At 40.8% G+C, this 21,677-nt stretch overlaps 1 protein-coding gene across 3 annotated transcripts in view; it reads left to right on the plus strand.

The window, feature by feature from the left end:
• TMTC1 (transmembrane O-mannosyltransferase targeting cadherins 1) overlaps positions 1-21,677 on the plus strand; it is a 294,086-nt gene that overhangs the window by 190,300 nt on the left and 82,109 nt on the right. For all 3 annotated transcript variants that reach the window (XM_033222533.1, XM_033222534.1, XM_033222535.1), the window contains one exon: positions 10,882-11,049. In XM_033222533.1, coding sequence (XP_033078424.1) covers positions 10,882-11,049 — 168 coding nt within the window. The remainder of the gene's footprint in view (positions 1-10,881; positions 11,050-21,677) is intronic.

Raw genomic sequence — 21,677 nt, forward strand, 5'->3', positions numbered from 1 at the left:
TGCATGCCCTGAGGTGAGGCAGGAAAGGGAGGAAGTCCATCTGCCATGGGACAGGCTTTCTGGAGGGCCCGACAGGGGCCCTAGAAAGTGGTCAGGAAGCCTTGGTATGGAGCCTTCACTGCAACCACTGTGAGGTTGTGGGCTATCCTCATAAGCAGCAGGAACAGGTGATGCTTAGACGTTCACATGGACTGGCCGGGTAAGGTGGCTCACACCTGTCATCCTAGCATTTTGTGAGGCTGAGGCAGGAGAATTGCTTGAGCTCAGGAGTTCAAGACCAGCCTGAGCAGTATAGTGAGACCTCATCTCAAAAAAAAAAAAAAAAAGTAAAAAGAAAAGAAAAGAAAAAAAAGTTCACATGGACAAGCAGCCACTAATAACATCAGGAGGAAATGAGGCCCTGGCCACTGAGAAGCGCAACACAAGAAATGTCAGATGGCTCTCTTCAAGAGATGATACTGCGGATGGCTTACCAAGAGAGGCAGCAGTCCCTGAAAACAGGTTAGATATTTGTCTGTACACAGTGAGACTTGGGGACTGAGCTGAAGCCTAATACCTAAGCAGGGGCCTCAGACCACAGTCAGACTGCCCCAGAGGGTGAGTGGTGCTGAGTCTTTTATCTAAAGCCATGACTGGTAAGGATGGGATGAAGTTGACCCACAAATAACAAGTCACTTTAGATTTTGTCGAGGCCAAGTCATGAGAATAGTAGAAAGCCTGGGAGCCAGGCAGAACCCAATATTCAGTCTTTTTGTTTTATGGCTTCATTCTTTGTTTGAAAGTCTCATAGTACAATGCAGTAGAGGGGCAGGAAAAGCAGTGTAGGTTTGCCAATGAGCCACTCAACTCAAAACCTAGGAGAAAGGTTGATGCGCAGTTTTCAGTTAAGAGCTCAATGCACCAGCTTTGTGAGGATGTGTTGCTTATGTATAAGTAGACATACGTGTTGGCTAAATAACCCAAGTCCACTCAGTTATTCTTTAGTTTCAGCCATGAAACCACTTTTGATGCAGTTTTATTATGGTCATCTTAAAACATGATTCTCTTTTCATAGCAAGAGTGATGAAAGTTGAGGGAGAAAGGCTGTGCATTTTTACACTAGGGGACAATGATGTGAGATCACCATGTGATCTGAAGACAAAGAGTGAAATAAAACTTAATGATACCATTGGAAGGGAATCTGTGGCAAAATCCAAAGTTTGGGTAATGAAAAGTGAAGTCAGCCGGGCATGGCGGCTCATGCCTGTAATCCCAGCACTTTGAGAGGCTGAGCAGGGTGAACCACTTGAGATCAGGAGTTCAAGACCAGCCTGGTCAACATGGCGAAACCCTGTCTCTACTAAAAATACAAAAATTATCCAGGTGTGGTGGCACATGCCTGTAATCCTAGCTACTTGGGAGGTTGGGGCCGGAGAATTGCTTGAACCCAGGAGGTAGAGGTTGCAGTGAGCTGAGATGGTGCCACTGCACTCCAGCCTGGGTGACAGAGTGAGACTCCATCTCAAAAAAAAATACAGAAAAGTAAACTAAGGAAGTCCTTTTTTAAATCTCAGTGAAGTATTCTAACGTTCTTAAATATGGTATCTTCCATGTTACTCGCCACAATGTAAAAGAAAGCTGAGTCTGTCAAGCTTTCCTGTTTTCCTCTCTTGCTTTTCCTCCCCATGTCTCCAGTCCTCAATGGGACAAAGCCTTAATGTCAAGCAGTCAAAGACTCTCTGCTGGTTTATTAATCTACAAAGGGGTTCAAAACTTGATTAAAGTTCTACTTCAGAATACTATGGGATAAGACTAAAAAGATTTTAACTTGAATGTGTTTATGCCTGTGCTCTTGCTGTGCCAGCATGAACTACTCCATCCTGGGACCTGAAGGCAGAAGTGGATGTGAGAACTAGGAGTTAAGTCTCGTCCAGAGAGGGCTGCTTTTGAGGGCAGTGCCCAGGAACGGAGGGACCTGGGACTGCACCAGACTGGTGGTCAATCATCAAGGACTATGAGGCAGTGCTATGGGAAGGTTGTGACCAGGAAGGGAAGCAGGAGGACTTTGCTGAGGGGTTCTACTAAATGTTTAGTCAAAGCAGAGATTGTAGATCACAGACCAATACAACATTAGAGCAGAGCAATGGCTAGAATGAAGTGAGCAGAGAGTAGGTCAGGGTGCCTGTGGGCTGGAGATCCACTGACCAATATATTGTGCTCAATCAAAGTGCAGAGAAGTTTGAACAGTTAATTATCAGACTGGAATTCTGCCCTTAATATTACCAAACTCTGTTAGTTATAAAAGATGAATGTTTGTGTCTGTTAAGCCCTAAGTGGTGAATAGCAGATGTCTTGGAAATCAGGATTTGAAAGTAAAATTTAGTGTAAAGTGTAATTTAGATTCAGATGAGACTGAATACAATAATACATGTGAGAAATGTAAGCTACGCCACATAACTAATTGCAAGTCATGATTTCAATCTACCCTGTACAAATGAGATTGGGTGAACCAAAGTTAAAGGAAATCAAAGAAACATTAAGTATAGGCCTCTCCTTTTTCTTCCTTCCCTTTCTTCCTCCTTTGATTCTTCAAACCTCTTCATTTCTTTTTTAACCTTCTGTGCTCAAAAGTGAGCAACTCGAAAGTGAGCAACCCTAGCACTTAGCAAGTTAGCATTCTGCAATGCCATATTGAAGGGGCTGTGAAATGTGCCTCTGTGAATGTAAGAGAGAGACTCAATTGCAGATGCCACACACCCAGTGCTGTATAAAGTGGGCTGTGACTTTGCAGGGAGGACGTGGGTGGACCTAAGTGTTGCCATTTCAGCCTCTTGTTCATCAAGCTCCTTTGTTGTTATCGGTGAATTTCTTTCTTTCCTTTTCTCTTAGAGAATCTCAAACCAGGGACTCCTTATGCAGATTTTGGTAATCTTAACAAATCCCTCTTACTCTTTTAGCAACCTTCTTTGTCTTGTTTTCATTAGGGTTAGGACCACCATTTTGTTTGCCTGTGTTTTCTCGTAATTCCCAGCATGATAGATGTTGCTTACAAAAACAATTGTAGGGAATTAAAGAATGATGGACACACGATGAGGTCTATGCCTATGCAGTCAGGTCTGTATTAATTCATGGGACTAGAGGAGAGGACATCAACAAATAGTGCATTACCCAGTGTACCTTTGCTTCCAAAGTGAAGTTGCTGGACTCTCAAATATAGTAGTTTGTGGAAGAAGAAATGACAGAACTCAGATTCTCAAGATGATTATGCTGTAGAAGGGTAGAGAAAGTGGCTTTCCTAATTTTTGGAGGCAGTTTTAGAGTCACATAGCTTTGGCCAAAGGTCTTCCAAGCCTTGATGGAAAATGTATTGATAATTGAGACTACGTCAACCAGGCTGGGGTGAAGGAAGCCAGTCCTGGAGTAAAGGCACCATCAAGGGGAAACATCCAGGCCCTGTATATGGACAGTTCTGGTGACAAACAGTCGTGGGTCTTACTATCCTCAAGGTGAACTTGAAATGATTGATTTTTAAGTACACCTTTGTTTCCATGTTAGTTTCTGATACCTTCAACCACAATGATTCAACTACGCTTATGAAACAGTCCCTGCTATGTTTTAGTTGCTTAGAGTTCAGGAATGAATAAAATGTTATTCTATCCTAAAAAGAACCTGCTTGAACTTCCAAACAGTTAATACTTTTATTTCTTATCAGGATTGAATGCAAAAGCTTCCTCATTATGTATTAATTCACCAAAGAGATTCTACTTTACATTATCTTCATTTTCACAAAAGTGTACATTGCAGAGTAGAGAGAAGTTTGAAATGATTGTGAGGAAGGCTTTGCTTAAGCACTTGTTTGTGTCCTTGGTATGTGAATGAACATTAACATAAACACGTGACTACAATATTTCACATACTACCAGTGTATCTTACCTTCTGCAATATCTCATCTATAAAAATAATGTTTGAATCAAACCTTTTTGAAGCAAATAATAGTGCACAAGGAAATTTACTCTTAAAATTCTTACAATGAAATTAGGTATTTTGGGTCAATCTGGACTTTGATAAACTGAATTTTCTTGAGGTGTTGTTTACAGATCTAATCACGTATTTTATTAATGTGTAACTGGTAGCACATATAAACACAAAAACACTGCATTTGATACATTTAACTTCACCTTTAGTTTATGGAACATGTTCACATACACTATTTCATTTATTCCACACTACAACTCTTTGATGTGGGTGTGGCAGGAAATATTGAGCCCTTGTAAAATAAATCACAAAGGCTCCATGAGAGATTCTCCTGTGGCCACAGAACTCACGAATGACAGAGAAGGGCCCAGCTCAACCCGAGAAGGGCCCAGCTCAACCCGAGAAGGGCCCAGCTCTCTTGACCCAGTTCCAGACTCTTTAATTTCTAATGAATTCCTAGTTCCCTTTTCCTCATTGTGAACCTCCAAACATAAAGTCTGCACTAGAACATTCGTGTTCCACTGTACCTAATAGAGTCCCCTGGGCCTTAGGAAGTTACTATACTTAGAGTAACCTGGTTTTGACATGTCTGTTTCTACCTGGAATACATGCAAACTTTACACATTTCCTGCTTCTTACTGTATTTAGCAGAAAAATAATTGCCAAACAGTAATATCATTATAGTATAATAAGTTTAATGTTATAATGTATTGTTTTGTGTGTATCAGGCATGGAGCACTACAAACAATTATTATTCTCCCTCACAATATAAATAAATTAAGAACTAGAGAACTTAAATAATTTGCCCAGGATCAAACAACAGTGTCAGGGTGGACATGCAAACCGAGGCTTTTCTGATACCAGAGCCCTGCCTTATTTACTACTAGATGTTTCATAAATTTTGGAGCTGGTAGGTAGACTATAAGGCTGAGAGGAGTAAAAGATAATTAGGTAGGTTCTCAGAAGGTGAAAGCATTGGCATTTTTCTCCCAGTTGTGCAATAGACATGCTGGAAAAGAACAGAAGAAATCTATCTCAAGGAGAAATATATATAAAGAATCCTTTCATACTTACCCCAGGATCTCAGCACCTAGCATGGGAGACTAAGGAAATACACAGAAATGTCTTTTGGGATTCTTTTCTTGGAGTATGAATAAATTCTCACTTCCAAATATATTCATTCTTCTGGAAAATTTCTCCAACCATTGAGTGTTTGAGATAAAGAATGAGGGGAGAAACGGGGACCCTAATCAGATTGTAATGAAGCGAATTCGGACTAGGTTTCACTTAGACTCTCTAAAATTGGGAATTCTTTAAAGGAGTATAATGGTAAGATTGCCTCTGTCTTGTATTAATAATGCTACTTATAGATACTCTCAGTGAGTTATTATAGCTTGTGGACAAATTAAAAGGTAGAATTTCAGTTCTACTTATTAGCAAAAAGATACTCTTTGTTGCATATAATTAAGCAGAAAGTGAAGCCATAGCAAATATAAAATGTCTGGGCCAGAGGTATAAAGCTGTCATCTTTCCACTTCTGTGAATTCTGCTGTAAATGTGAAAGAGAAGTGTTGTTTTGTTTTGTTTCGTTTTGTTTTCACTTAAAATCTTCTTGGTGAGTTTCAGGAAAGTACTTTGGACTAACTCTTACGCAATGATTTGCTGCTAACAAGTCCCCAAACAACACAGATTTAAAACATTTGTTATTCTGATGTGAAAGGACAAACATTGGTGGTTTGTGTTTCCTATTAAATTCTCTTCGAGTGTGCACCATAAAAGCAGAAAGAGAAATGCAAGTGTTTTTAGTTATTTAAGTGCTGCATGCCTAGCAGTTTGTCAATAAAATCAAAACTGGAGATACCCCCAGCCTGTTAAGGAGAGAGGTGTCTCTGTGTGTCAGATCGCTACATTCGCGAAGGCAGTGGTGGTGGTTCTTTCTCAAACGTGCTTTGAAAATGCGTCTTAGTACTGAGCTAAACCACGCAGTCAGCAGCCTGAGTTTGGCTTTGGTCTCTCCAGGTTATGATTTTGTGAAGTGTCAGTGTTTGCACTGGCTCTTTTGTGCGTGTTGTGAAGGCCTCTGATCAGCAGCCCAGAACCTCCTTCACCAGACTGACCAGAGCAAGCCGGACAATGGTTTCGTCTCCCCGAAGGCCAGAAAAGCATGTCGCTTCTCATTGGCTTGACTTCCCACTTTCAAAAGGAGGCCATATCCTGCCCCGAGCGATGCAGACAAAGAGTGTGTTTCTCTCCCCTGCTGCTGAGATCTGCGTTCAAGCAGATGCTGAAAGATGAAGTTTCATAGTGGAGAAACATCTTGATCTCTGTGATATTTGTGTTAGACTTTTAAGAATGTGATACTCTCTAAGAAATTTACAAACCTAAGTAGAGATTATTGTATATGGCTTAACATTTCTTTAAACCATATGTCAATAATAAGGATATTTGATTTAAAATTTTTCATGTTACTTGATACAGGTGCTGACTGAAAAGGAATGTGTTCTCCTTCATTCTGGTTGTAGCAGGGATCCACAAACTATTGTCAACCTAAAAGGAAGAGGCTGAGGCAAAATTAATAAAGTAGAGAGTTTATTTGGGCCAAGGCTGAGGATCCCAACCCAGCAGAATAGATTCAAGTTGCCCTGAATTTACACAGTCCAATTAGCAGCAGTTACAAGTGGGTTTTGTTTAGTTTTTGTTTGTTTGCTTTTTTGTTTGTTTAAGATGGAATCTCACTCTGTTGCCCAGGCTGGAGTTCAGTGGCACGATCTCGGCTCACTGCAGCCTCCGCCTCTTGGGTTCAAACAATTCTCCTGCCTCAGCCTCCCGAGTAGCTGGGATTACAGGCACGCACCACCATGCCCAGCTAATTTTTGTATTTTTAGTAGAGACAGGGTTTCACCATGTTGATCAGGCTGGTCTCGAACTCCTAACTTCGTGATCTGCCCGCCTTGGCGTCCCAAAGGGCTGGGATTATAGGCATGAGCCACCATGCCTGGCCACAAGTGGATTTTTAAAGGCAAAAGGGGGTAGGCAGGGAGTGGGCTGATACAAAGTTGTTTGTCAGGAATTCTCATTGATTTACATTGAATAACATTGACTAGTGTTGGCTATCCATTGTTAAGCTGTAGGTTGTGAGTTATAGTGTCTTGTGTGGCGTTATTAGATTACTTTATTGCGTCTTGTAGCAATAACAAGCAGTTTCAAAAAATGAATACATAGCTCAAAGAGGGGAATAGGATGTGACTGCAGTCTCATTTTAATGCCTCTCTGGGCCTGATAATGAAAAGGACTTCATTCCTCAGATAAAAGTTTTTTTCTTGTTTTTTTCCTTGCTGTACATGGCCCATGAGCCAAATGTAGCCTGCTGCCTGTTTTTATAAATAAATTTTACTGGTACACAGCCATGCTCATTTGTTTACATGGTGTGGATGACTGTTTTCCTACTACAAAGACAGAGTTGAATACTAACGACAAAGACGGCATGGGCTGAAAGCCTTAATTATTGCCGGCCCCTAGATTATAGCAGAGCATTAGGGCACTGAACCTCCAGATCTGATCCCATTCCTAGCTTCTGGGACTGTGGGCAAGTTAGTTAACTCTTTTAAGCTTTAGTTTCCTCATTTATGAAATGGAGGATAATGAGGATTAAATGTTTTAATTAGATAGTATATTTAAAACCAGTACCGTCCTTGCCCCCATGCACTGCAAATATTGTGGACAGGCCCATACGAAGCACTTAGCGCAGTGCCCGCCACACGGGAAGTGCTCCCTAGACACGCAAACACATAATGCAGCTAAATATTTGTGTTGTTAGCTTCCTTATTCTTGTCTTCTGCCACTTTGTGGCCATTGCTCTGGAGCTGTTGGAATCCCAGTGTTCTCCTTCCCCTTTGTTCTGCCGGGTGGCAGCTCTGTTCCTACAAGGAGGCAGAAAATGACTATTGAGATGTCATGAATGCAGTAGTTGGGAAGAAAGTAGGTGATGTTGTGTGATAAGGTGTTAGCAACACAGGAATCAGCTGGTCAAGTCAAATCCTCTACAGCAGGACTGCACATGGAGTGTGGGCTCTGGAATCTGAAATTCCTGGGTTTATATCTTTGCTCTATTATTTACTAGATGGGTGACCTGGAAACCAAAAAGTATCTGAGCCATGTGTGAATGAATTTGGAGATGTATTTTGCCAAGATTAAGGACATGCCTGGAAGAAAGGAACACAGAATCACAGAAACAATCTGCAGTCTGTGCCTTTCTCCGAAGATGATTTTGAGGTCTTTAGTATTTAAAGGGGAAAAGCAGGCTGGAGGGGGAAAGTGGGAATGTGTGGTCACATGACTGAATCCCCATGTTGCCAGAGAAAAGGAGCAGATAGGGGAATGGTCAATTATGTGTTCTTCTCAACCCCAGTAAATCAGCACTTTACATAAGATAAGGTGAACCTAGAGTAGCTATCTGTGGAGATAGTTAAGCTTTTATCTGTAGCTAACTGCTTAGTAACAAAAGGAAAGGTACTTTCTTGCATGAGTCAACTTTCAACTTAATATTTTTTTCCCGTTGGCATAGTCGGTTGGGGTCCCAAGACCTAACACTATCACAAGACTTAATTCAGCAAGCCAGTTCACCTTTTTCTTTAGTGTTTTCATGGGTTAAACATTAACAAAGGTGATTCATAGGGTTGTAAGGATGTATCAGTGTGGCACGTTCCCTATGCATTTCAGGTCTTCCTCAAATGTCAATGAGGCCTTCTGTGACCACCCACATTAAAATCTCAACCAATGTACATGCCCTATGTGTTTTTTACTTATTCACTAACTGTTATTCCCCACCCATGTGAATTCCACAAGGATAAGGATTATTGTCTCTTTTGTTCACTGATATATTCTTGATATCTGCAGTAGTGTTAAGTACATAGTTAAATGTCTGATGAATGAAAGAACGGAGCCCAGGGGGCTTCATAGGATGCCCCGCTCAGTTTGGGTTGGGAACAGCTGCCGCTAGAGGAACAGGGGGCAAAGCAGGCTTATGAACTTGAGCAGCCATTGTGGTCAGGCACAGCAAATGACACCAGCAAGGTCAGTTGTACCATATAAGTAAGACTTATAGAAAAGCTCCATACCTTTAAGGTTGAACAAGGGAGTTGTGGAAGTGAGAAGAGGTTTTTGGTTTGGGTTTTTGTTTTTACATTAGAGACTCGGTTCTGACAAGTGCAAGGCTCTTGCAAGATATCTGTGGCAGTCAAATCCAGTGCTTGTGGTGGGGGTTTGGGGAACATGGGTCTCCTTAAGCTCAAATCATCCTCCTCATTGGGGAGTAGGACGGTCACTCTCTTTGGCCGAACAGTGAACCCTAAACTTACGGAGCTGGACTAACCGACTTATGGGACTTGAAGGAAGAAATTAGAGCTCCAACTTGATTCCCAGGGTCTCCCAAGTCAGAAACCTCAAATGCTTCTCTGTTGTTTTTCTGCTCTTGATACAGAGAACAGAAGGTGGAGAAAAAAGTTTTTTTAAGGAGGTGTGTTTAGGAATGAGAATATTTAGTTGTTTCTATTAACTAGAGCAACCTGATTCACTAGACTGGCGTTCTCTGATTGTGGAGCCAGTGTTTTATTATAAATAATATGTTTAGTGCCTAGAATATTGCCAGCCACATAAGAGAAAGAATGAATAAAAAAGAGAACAAGTATATGGGCTGTATCTACTTGGGGCTGTATTAATACTTCTGTTCGTAATAGTTTCTAATATAGGATGCCTTTACACAAGCTTGCTTCTTTCTGAAGATATTCTGTAATGATTTGCAGTTATCATTTTTGGGAAGAATCACACCTGTAATCCCAGTACTTTGGGAGGCCAAGGCAGGTGGATCACTTTAGTCCAAGAGTTCGAGACCAGCCTGGGCAGCAGAGCGAAGCCCCATCTCTACAGAAAAATACAAAAATTAGTTGGGTGTAGTGGTGAACACCTATATTCCCAACTACTGGGGAGGCTGAGAAGGGAGGATCACTTGAGCCCAGGAGGTTGAGGCTTCAGTGAGCCATGATCGCACCACTGCACTCCAACCTGGAAGACAAAGTGAGACCCTGTCTGGAAAAAAAAAAAAAAAAGTCAGATTTCAACTAAAATACACACAACAATAATGGGTACAAACTGCAAGTTTATATTCTTCTGTGTCCAAGTAGCCGGCAGGAAGTGTCTCTATGGGCACATAGATGATGTGAGGGACCACGTGGCACCAAGCCAAAGGCTTTTAGAGATGTAACGCTGATATACAAAGTGCTACTCAGATAACACATGAGCCCTGTACCTACCGGTAAAGCTAGGCATATCAATACAGCTTGTCTGTGATGAGCTCCCAGTTGTGAGGCTCAGGAGTCGGCCTGTGGGTATATTTTCCAAAGTTTAAGGGCTTCAGCTGGCCCTGGAAACAGAGAACAGTCCTCCTTGGTGACCAGCATCCCTTTCAGGACCTGACGCAGAGCTTTCAGACACTATCCCTACAAAGCTGTGATGTGACCTGTGGCAGCATAGACTCCAAATTTGGGCACATAGTGCCAATAGGGTTATACAATGACAGTGACACGAGGGAGGGAGCTTGGGTCAGAGGATCCGTTCAGGACCCAAGAGCTTATATGTGGGACTTCTCATGATGCCTCAGCTGCTGAAATCCAGGGCACTTTGAGCCTGCAAGATGACTCTATCATTCTCTACACTGAAGAAATAGCAAGAAATATTTCAACAAGACATAGCAAACATGCTAGTGCAGCGCTTTAGAGAACAAACATGTTAATGTTGTCTAAGGCAGGGAAGTTTCTGTTTGTTTCTCTAGCACAGGACAAGCTTCATATGAAGGTTAGTTTTGTAGGAGATAATTCGAGGGGAGCCATTGCACCCCCAAAGTAATCCTGTTCCTTCCACTCTGTTTTCCAGCATGGGCTACTGCATCCTTTTTGTGCACGGACTGAGCAAGCTCTGTACTTGGCTGAATCGATGTGGAGCCACCACCCTGATTGTGTCCACTGTGTTGCTGCTACTGCTTTTCTCTTGGAAAACTGTGAAACAGAATGAAATTTGGCTCTCAAGAGAGTCCCTATTCAGGTATGACTAGACAGATAAAAGTCAATATCTTCCTGCTTATTTCTTTGCTTACAAATTGTTTCCAAACAAATGAGGTAACATGGGCCTGGCAGTATTGACTAAGAAAAATTATCTTTAGTAAAAGTTTTAAATGGAAGATGTAATTTTATCTGGGGTTTTAACTTTAGAATTTTAAAATGATATATAAAACTTAACATGAGCTCATTCTAAGTGAATTTATGAAAATAAGGCTCCTGGGAAAGTTTTTGAGTCTGTGAATTCAGATGCAAACAGTTTTAATGATGAGCGGGGCTGTAAAATCAGCTATAAACAAAATGAAACCGATAAGCCTAATTTCATTGTTCAGTCAAGTGCATGCAAAAGGTGAGCACACAGCCAGAGGGAAGAGAAATGCAGTATCCTTCTTTAGAATATTCCAGTGTGCTATGTTGTGATCCGTGACCTAGTTGCTTTATTTTGAACCTTAATTTTAAACATTCTTTGAGACTGCCACTCATGATGCTGTGTTTCTGGGGCTTTGTCAGCCTCACTAAATGTCACAGCCCTGGTGACCTTCACCTGGCTCTCTTGGCACTGCCACACCTGACACCCAAACAGTATTTGCCCAGTCTCCCAAGAATCCCCAGTCTGGGCCTCTTCCAAGCTTCTGTCCTCACTTATGGCCTGATTGGTCAATTTAGTCAGCATGATTTTTACTTGGTTTCCTGATTAGCTGGTACCCAGCACTTATTCACTGGGGGCAAACAATTGAAGCAGAGCTGGTATCTTAAGAAAAGGGGAAACTGTTGGAAGAGGCTAGGAAAGCATACAGAATTGAAGGGAAATGAAGAACCCGGCACGCCCAAGACAGGAAACAGGCATCTGGACAATCCCTCTTGAGCACCCTCTCAGAAACAAACAGGTAAACTTAACACCAGTTTTTTGGAAATACGCATCAAAGTCCTAAGAAAAGAAAGCTTTTTGGTTGAACTTAAGATTAGTCACATGCCTGCCCCTTGTCCCTAGCAGGGCACTGAGATGACTGACTGACCAAGAAGCCTCCTCTGAGTTCCATGGAGGGAGTTAGGGCAGGCAGAACCCCTTGGGATTCCACCCAGACTTCTCAAAGTGAGGCAACAGGGAAGTTCCCAGCAGGAAATCCAAGCACTGTAAGAAGGGGGAATAATCTCTGGGCTGCCAAAAATAAATGAATGAGTGAATGAACAAATAAGACAGAAGTTCACTGCACTCTTCTACTATTTTTAAATAATGTATTTGATTTTGCTATAGTATTTGGCAATATATATTTAAAATATATATATTTTTTAAAATATAAAACAAAAAGTCAGTCTGGCATGCGTGTCCTATTATTTTATTTATGTATTATTACATATCATTGTCATGATCATCGTTATGATCATTTCAGTGGGTATGGTAGGGAGCTCAATGTAGAGTTTTTTGTGTGAATTTTTTTTAATGCATCTTTTTTTTCCCACACAGATCTGCAAAATCACTCTTAGGTATCAGATTCTGTTAAGTCCCTGTCATACCCCTTTCTATTAAACACGATTCTCACAGACCACAACAGACTCATTCCTTCCTTCTGCCTCATGCTAACTGAGGTCATTCTGTAAACACAGGGGTATTTAAGTTCAGTCATATAACTTCCTCTGAGTTCTGTTGGCATAATTTTTTCTTCCTTTCTCTTTTCAATAGTCAGAGCTTTTATAAGCAACTTCAAAACAATTCTGCCCTGTGTTAAACCTTCTGCCTGAATAAAGGTACTAACAGTGGTTGTATTTTCTAATGATGTTGACTGCTTAATCAGAGCAACTTTGGGAATGGATGTTGGCAGACTTAGTACTCAAACCCTTTACAGCTGATGCCAACGATGTAAAAAAAAAAAAAAAAAAAAAAAGAAAAGAAAAAAATAGCTAACTGACCTTGCATCCAGAAACTTCTATTGTTTTAGATGGAAGTATGTAGTAAATATCTTCACATCAATTGATTTCTAAAACACAGGCATTCCACATTTGTCCTTAAAGAGATTTTGTAGCTGAAGAGACCTTTGGTGGTCAAATGAAATTTTGTGTAATGTGCAGATCAAAGCTATTGATATTTTTTAGAAATCTTTGCCTATTTTCATTTATCTATGTCCTGAGAGAACTTTTAAGTATCTGAGACTTTAAAAGACTATTAAGACTGTTCTTTCTCCTTCAAGGCCAGAACAGATGTTTTTATGAATTCATCTGTGCTGAATAATGTTCAGATCAGTCAAACAAACATTTACTGAGAATCTGTGAGGCACGTTAAGGTTAGTGGTTGAGTGCGGGGTCTGGAGTTAAACTTTCTGGCTCTGCTCCAAGTTCTGCCATTGAATAGCTGTGTGATCTTAGGCAAGTTACTTAACCACTCTGTGCCTTAGTGTCTTCATTTTACAATGTAAAATACTAATGTTTATCTCCTGAGTATAGTGTAAGAATAAAATAGTATGTGAAAGATACACAGGACAGTTTCTGGCCTGTGGGAAATGCTGTGTAAGGTTTTCATATTGTTACTGTGCAGTGTGTTCTAGGATGAGAGAGAGAGAGAATGTGCATAGAGGAGCTGGGAATCTGCATGCGAGGCAACACATGAACATATTTCATTATAATGTACTGTTAAACCCAGAACACTATATAAGTACAGGTAGGTGGGTAGGTGACTAAGACCAATTCAGGCCATCAAGGATCATGCTCTTGTAGGTCTGAGCTGAGTATTAAAAGAGGAGAAAACCCTAAATTAGCCATAATGGCCCAAAACACAAGCCAGCTGAGTTGAGTAAGAAACATTTACAATAATTCCAGGGATGGTGATGCCCTTGGCAGAGACTCCATCTTCCCCTCTGTTCCAGACAATAAACCCATAGACCGTTCCTAAAACATATGGCCTCACTGAGGCCTCTCTAATTGTGTGGGATGGTTTTGCCTGGCCTTTCCATGAGCAATCTTACAGAGTATCTTAAAATAGAACTTTGTGTTGAGAAAATACAAATTTTGGTCGGGCTCCAGCCTTTCCAGCTGAGGCCTCCTTTTACACAAAAGATCCCACTGTGTGATATATTTTTAGAAGATACAGATGCCGGATTCCTGTACAATTTTATTTTATTTTATTTATTCATTTATTTATTTTTGAGACAAAGTCTCATTCTGTCACCCAGGCTGGAGTATAGTGGTGTGATCATGGCTCACTGCAACCTTGACCTCCCAGACTCAAGTGATCTTCTCACCTCAGCCTACCGAGGAGATGGGACTATCGGTGTGTGCCACCACACGTGGTTAATATTTTTTTATGTTTTGTAGAGAACAGTTATCACTGTGTTGCCCAGGCTGGTCTCTACTCCTTGGCCTCCCTAAGTGCTGGGATTACAGACGTGGGCCAATGTGCCTGACCAAAACTTTTTCTATCAGCAAGAACCTTACACACAAAAAGCACAAGAACCCAGCACTTGTGTCTCATCAGAGGTGTGGACAGGGTAAATTGTCTAAGCTGAAATAGCCTTTACAGAAGCCAAGATTTGAACCCAAATCTGGTATAAAAATCAAAACATGCATAAACTTTGCCATGCCTATATTTTACATTGTGTTTTAACCTAAGCTAGCTCAAGTATAAGCAGAGAGAAAAAGATTTATGATCATAGCTGCAAGGCATATTTTCTTTAATTCTTACAGTAAGAAGCTGTTCTATGTGCTGAACTGGTAGGTGGATCACCACATAGCTCTGGTTGGGCCTAGTGACAGCCCAGAACCCTACATTTGTTTGGAGTAAATCAATATAATAACATAATTTGATTAGATTAAACCCTCTTCCCTCTCCTAATCTTCAAAATACCTGGAAAGGGACAAACGTATTCCTTTTGCATCCAGCTCAGGATCTCTCTAAATCCCATTCCTGAACTGTTTAAGTGACCCACAGACCAGCAATTAACATTTATGGCCTAGATCATCTTCCTACTCTGTAGGAAAAACAGTAGTTCTCTTTCCCCTTCTCTGAGCTGCTGAGGCAGAGAATTTAGAATACCTCCCAGGGAAAAGAATATAAACCAGGTACTGACAGATTCTTTTGTAAAGGTCAGATAACAAATATTTTAAGCTTTGTGGGTCATACAGTCTCTTTTGCAACTATTTAACTCTGTTGTTGTCTTGGGGAAAAGACTAAAGACAAAATGTAAACACATGTACACACTCGTGGCCCACAGGCTGTGGTTTTGCTTGCCAATCATATAAACATTGTGATAGTGACATTCTAATGTTACTTCAGTCTTATGGTACTGATTTGGTTAAGCATCACCTGTTGATCAGCTTCACGATTGATTCTGACCATTTACTGGCCTTGGCTGAAATATCTGCTCAATGATTTATTGGGTCTGTAACCTTACAAAAAGGTCTTCATCTCTCTGAGCTTCAATTTCCTCATCTGTAATATGGGAGGCAGAGTAATACTACCTATTTGACAAGTTACAGCAAGGACTAAAGGAAATGATCTGTGGAAACTGGTGCTTAGCCCAGCACCTGATTTAAAGTAAGCATTCCATAAGTACTGTCCATCCTGTGTGTGGCGTTATAAAATCTCAGGTCAAGGCAGGGCTCAGAATTGAGGAGAGTCACAAATTCTTCTTCCTTTCCTTTTTGCTAACCTCTGACTGAATACTACGAATATTTTTTTCATGTTTGTTTTGTAATTAGGAATTTGGGGATGGTCCTCCTGACCTATTGTCCAATGATGCCAACAAAACAAATTGATGTTCTAAAACCTTGGAGATACACCTGATTAAAGTAGCTTTTTTGTTATTTATCAAGTTTTCCACAATAAAAGGTGTGAGGGAGATATGTGAAATGCATGAATTTAAAATCCTGAGTTGAAAGGGAGATGTTTATTTATAATCACTCTTGTAATTATTAACAGGGTTTTGGGTTCAGTCATATAATTTATGAATATTATATTTCTCTGTGGAATAAATATGGGTATAGCTGGATGTTTCCGTGATAATAACTGGAAGTATGAAATTGAAGCATCAAAAAAGCAAACAGGGAGACTATTCCTGGAGGGAAGAGTGACCTGGCCAGTTAAGTTCAGGGAAAGTGTTGCCTTTGGCTTGTTGTTTATTTTCCTTTTTTTCACAAACTGTTCATTTTGAAATGAGAGCCTAGAAAAACATAACAGAAAAATATCACAGAGAGAACATAAAGGTCAAAACCAACAATGGGAAAAAGCAGTGTGTTCTTAGGATTTTAGTGACTCCACCCACTTCTGCTTGCCTGTTAGGAACATTATTACTTCCTCTTGCCATTATGAAACAATGCCCTGATCTCAGCAGGGACCATGTTTCCACGGGCCCAATTGTCTATTCCTGGGGTGGGGCGTAAGTTAGAATTACTGTGCTAATCACACAGAGAAAAGGATCAATTTCAATAAATATGTCAGTTGTATTCATTGCTATAATCACAGTTGCCTTCAAAACTTACTGCTACCATACACTATTTAGTTCTAAATAGAAAAAGTCGGGAATTTTCCTTAATAAAAATTTGATTATTAATGCCATTACTAATATGCTTACTTGGCTAAATGTAATGCCAATATGACTAAATTTATGTTGGATACTGTCATTCGAAAAATTATATTAAAATCCTAGCTACCTGTCATGCATTTTAGTTACTTTTTAACATTCAAATAAGGAGATTTTATAAACCATAAAGATATCATAAATGAAAGATAGTGTTAGTATTTTAGCACCCCCTCTGAAAAGAAGTATCCACAATCTATATAGGAAATGCCTTTGGTTGTCGTAGAAATGCAATACTGTCACTTATGGCTGGACCACTGATCCTGTCTAAGGCTTGGCTCTCTCTTGTGTAAAATGAGAGGAACACAAAGAAAATGAAATGGTCACCAGGGATCCTTTGGGTCCTCCTATTCTGTGTAGTGCGAGAATTGTGATTCCGTGTACCATAGGAGTCACAAGTTCTCATTAGGCCATAAGTTTCCTTCTTGGCTACTGGATGCCTCTTAAAAGCAGAGGAAGGGACCTCATTCTAATACATGAGAAGCATGAGTATTTTCCTTTGTCTGCAGCAGGTTTTGTTCAGAGAACAAGGCAAATGTAGTTCTTGCCTCACTTTAGACCCAAAGGAAGCCAGTTCAGAGATATGGAACCCCATCAGCAAGGTTTAAGTGAGTGAACACAGAGGAGCTCTTTGTAAAGGATAAAGCACAAGATAGATGCTAATCTCTGTTTTCAGCAAAACCTGGAGTTGGTTCCCCTGACAGTTTAATACATTGCCCTTCACTAGATATGCTAAAAAAAAAAAAAAAAAAAAAAAAAACCTTTAGCAACTGTACATTTAAAAACATACAACCTTCAGGCTATCTTATCAACCTCAGCTGGTGCCAACATTGGGCATTGATGGTACTCCTTAGATACTCTCCATGCAGCCAGAATTTTATCAACACCATCTATGATATTATTTATCCTTCTTTTTAGACAGGGAATAAAATAGAGGAAAAGTAAAAGGAAGCAACCCTCTTTATTCCATGTTCTTTCTTTTTCCTTTTTTTAATTGTATAAAATTATGGTGTACAACATGTTTTGATATGCATATCCAGTGAAATGATTACTGCAGGTAAGCAATTTAACATATCCATTATCTCCTGTAGTTACCTGTTTTTTTCTTTTTTGTATTAATAGTAAGAGCACCTAAATTCTACTCTCTTTGCAGATTTAAAATATACAATACCATATTCTTAGCTATGGCCTTCTTTTTGTACATGAGATCTCTAGACTTAGTCATCTACATAACTGCAAATTTGTACCCTTGGACCTATATCTCCTCATTTCCTCTCCTCGCCACACCTACTAACCATTATTCTATTCTCATTTTCTATGTGTTCAATTTCACTTATTAAGATTTCACTTATAAGTAAGATCATGCAGTATTTTTCTTTCTGCATCTGGCTTTACTTAGCATAGTGTTCCTTAGGTGCACTCATATTGTTGCAAATGGCAGTATCTCTTTTTTAAGGCTGGATAATATTTCATTGTATGTATATACCACAAATTCTGTATCCATTCATCTGTCCATAGACACTCAAGTTGTTTCCATATCTTGGCTCTTGTGAATAAGGGGAAAGCTCCTTGACATTGGCCTCAGCTATGTTTTTTTGATGCAACACTAAGAACTCAGGAAGCTAAAGCACAAATACACAAATGGGACTCCATCAAACTAATAAACTTCCACACAGCAAAGGAAACAAGCAAAAAAGTGAAAAGACAACCTGTGGATTGGGATGAAATATTTGCAAAATGTATATCCAATAAGGGGTTAATATCCAAAATATGTAAGCAACCCATACAGCTAAATTACAAAACAAACCCCACAACTAATCTGATTAAACTGGGCAAAGGACCTGAATGACATCTTTGAAAAGAAGACAAGCAAATGGTCAACAGGTATACAAAAAGGTTCTCAGCATCACTAATCATCAGGAAGCGCAGAACAAAATCACAATGACATATTACCCCACACCTGTTATGATGGCTGTTATCAAAAACACAAGAGATAACAAGTGTTGGGATGGATGTTGAAAGAAGAGAACCTTGGTACATTGTTGGTGGGAATGGAAATTGGTACAGCCATTTGTAAAACAATAGGGAGGGTCCTCAAGAAATTAAAAATAGAATTCTAAAATGAGGGGGGCGGAGCAAGATGGCCAAATAGGAACAGCTCCAGTCTCCAGCTCCCAGCGCGAGCGACACAGAAGACAGGTGATTTCTGCATTTTCAAATGAGGAACTGGGTTTATCTCACTAGGCAGTGCAGGACAATCGGTGCTGGTCAGCTGTTGCAGCCCGACCAGCAAGAGCTGAAGCAGGGCGAGGCATCCCCTCACCTGGGAAGCGCAAGGGGGAAGGGAATCCCTTTTCCTACCCAGGGGAACTGAGACACACAACACCTGGAAAATCAGGTAGCTCCCACCCCAATACTGCGCTTTAAGCAAACGGGCACACCAGAAGATTATATCCCACACCTGGCCGGGAGGGTCCCACGCCCACGGAGCCTTCCTCATTGCTAGCACAGCAGTCTGTGAACTAACTGCAAGGCAGCAGCGAGGCTTGGGGAGGGACGCCCGCCATTGCTGAGGCTTAAGTAGGTAAACAAAGCCCTGGTAAGATCAAACTGGGTGGAGCTCACAGCAGCTCATGGAGACCTGCCAGTCTCGGTAGACTCCACCTCTGGGGACAGGGCACAGCTAAACAACAACAACAACAACAAAGCAGCAGAAACCTCTGCAGACGCAAACGACTCTGTCTGACAGCTTTGAAGAGAGCAGTGGATCTCCTAACTTGGAGGTTGAGATCTGAGAATGGACAGACTGCCTGCTCAAGTGGGTCCCTGACCCCTGAGTAGCCTAACTGGGAGACATCCTCCTCTAGGGGCAGACCAACACACCACACCTCACACAGTGGAGTACACCCCTGAGAGGAAGCTTCCAAAGCAAGAATCAGACAGGTACACTCGCTGTTCAGCAGTATTCTATCTTCTGCAGCCTCTGCTGCTGACACCCAGGCAAACAGGGTCTGGAGTGGAACTCAAGCAATCTCCAACAGACCTACAGCTGAGGGGCCTGACTGTTAGAAGGAAAACTAACAAACAGAAAGGACACCCACACCAAAACCCCATCAGTACGTCACCATCATCAACGACCAGAGGCAGATAAAACCACAAAGATGGGGAAAAAGCAGGGCAGAAAAGCTGGAAATTCAAAGAATAAGAGCGCATCTCCCCCTCCAAAGGAATGCAGCTCATCGCCAGCAACGGATCAAAGCTGGTCAGAGAATGACTTTGACGAGATGAGAGAAGAAGGCTTCAGTCCATCAAACTTCTCAGAGCTAAAGGAGGAATTACATACCCAGTGCAAAGAAACTAAAAATCTTGAAAAAAGAGTGGAAGAATTGATAACCAGAATAATTAATGAAGAGAAGGCCATAAACGAACGGACAGAGATGAAAACCATGACACGAGGCATACGTGACAAATGGACAAGCTTCAGTAACCGACTCAATCAACTGGAAGAAAGAGTATCAGTGATTGAGGATCAAATGAATGAAATGAAGCAAGAAGAGAAGTCTAAAGAAGAAAGAAGAAAAAGAAATGAACAAAGCCTGCAAGAAGTATGGGATTATGTAAAAAGACCAAATCTACGTCTGATTGGGGTGCCTGAAAGTGAGGGAGAAAATGGAACCAAGTTGGAAAACACTCTTCAGGATATCATCCAGGAGAAGTTTCCCAACCTAATAGAGCAGGCCAACATTCAAATTCAGGAAATACAGAGAATGCCACAAAGATATTCCTCCAGAAGAGCAACTCCAAGACACATAATTGCCAGATTCACCAAAGTTGAAATGAAGGAAAAAATCTTAAGGGCAGCCAGAGAGAAAGGTCAGGTTACCCACAAAGGGAAGCCCATCAGACTAACAGCAGATCTCTTGGCAGAAACTCTACAAGCCAGAGGAGAGTGGGGGCCAATATTCAACATTCTTAAAGAAAAGAATTTTAATCTCAGAATTTCATATCCAGCCAAACTCAGTTTCATCAGTGAAGGAGAAATAAAATCCTTTACAGATAAGCAAATGCTTAGAGATTTTCTCACCACCAGGCCTGCCTTACAAGAGACCCTGAAGGAAGCCCTAAACATGGAAAGGAACAACCGGTACCAGCCATTGCAAAAACATGCCAAAATGTAAAGACCATCGAGGCTAGGAAGAAACTGCATCAACTAACGAGCAAAATAAACAGTTAATATCATAATGGCAGGATCAAGTTCACACATAACAATATTAACCTTAAATGTAAATGGACTAAATGCTCCAATCAAAACACACAGACTGGCAAATTGGATAAAGAGTCAACACCCATCAGTCTGTTGTATTCGGGGGACCCATCTCACATGCAGAGACATACATAGGCTCAAAATAAAGGGATGGAGGAAGATCTACCAAGCAAATGGAGAATAAAAAAAAGCAGGGGTTGCAATCCTAGTCTCTGATAAAACAGACTTTAAACCATCAAAGATCAAAAGAGACAAAGAAGGCCATTACATCATGGTAAAGGGATCAATTCAACAGGAAGAGCTAACTCTCCTAAATACATATGCACCCAATACAGGAGCACCCAGATTCATAAAGCAAGTCCTTAGAGACTTACAAAGGGACTTAGACTCCCATACAATAATAATGGGAGACTTCAACACCCCACTGTCAACATTAGACAGATCAACGAGACAGAAAGTTAACAAGGATATCCAGGAATTGAACTCATCTCTGCAGCAAGCAGACCTAATAGACATCTACAGAACTCTCCACCCCAAATCAACAGAATATACATTATTCTCAGCACCAAATCACACTTATTCCAAAATTGACCACATAATTGGAAGTAAAGCACTCCTCAGCAAATGTACAAAAACAGAAATTATAACAAACCGTCTCTCAGACCACAGTGCAATCAAACTAGAAGTCAGGACTAAGAAACTCAGTCAAAACCACTCAACTACATGGAAACTGAATAACCTGCTCCTGAATGACTACTGGGTACATAACGAAATGAAGGCAGA

Source organism: Trachypithecus francoisi, unplaced genomic scaffold (assembly GCF_009764315.1).
Source record: "Trachypithecus francoisi isolate TF-2019V2 unplaced genomic scaffold, Tfra_2.0 Lachesis_group11, whole genome shotgun sequence".
Lineage (NCBI taxonomy): Eukaryota > Metazoa > Chordata > Mammalia > Primates > Cercopithecidae > Trachypithecus > Trachypithecus francoisi.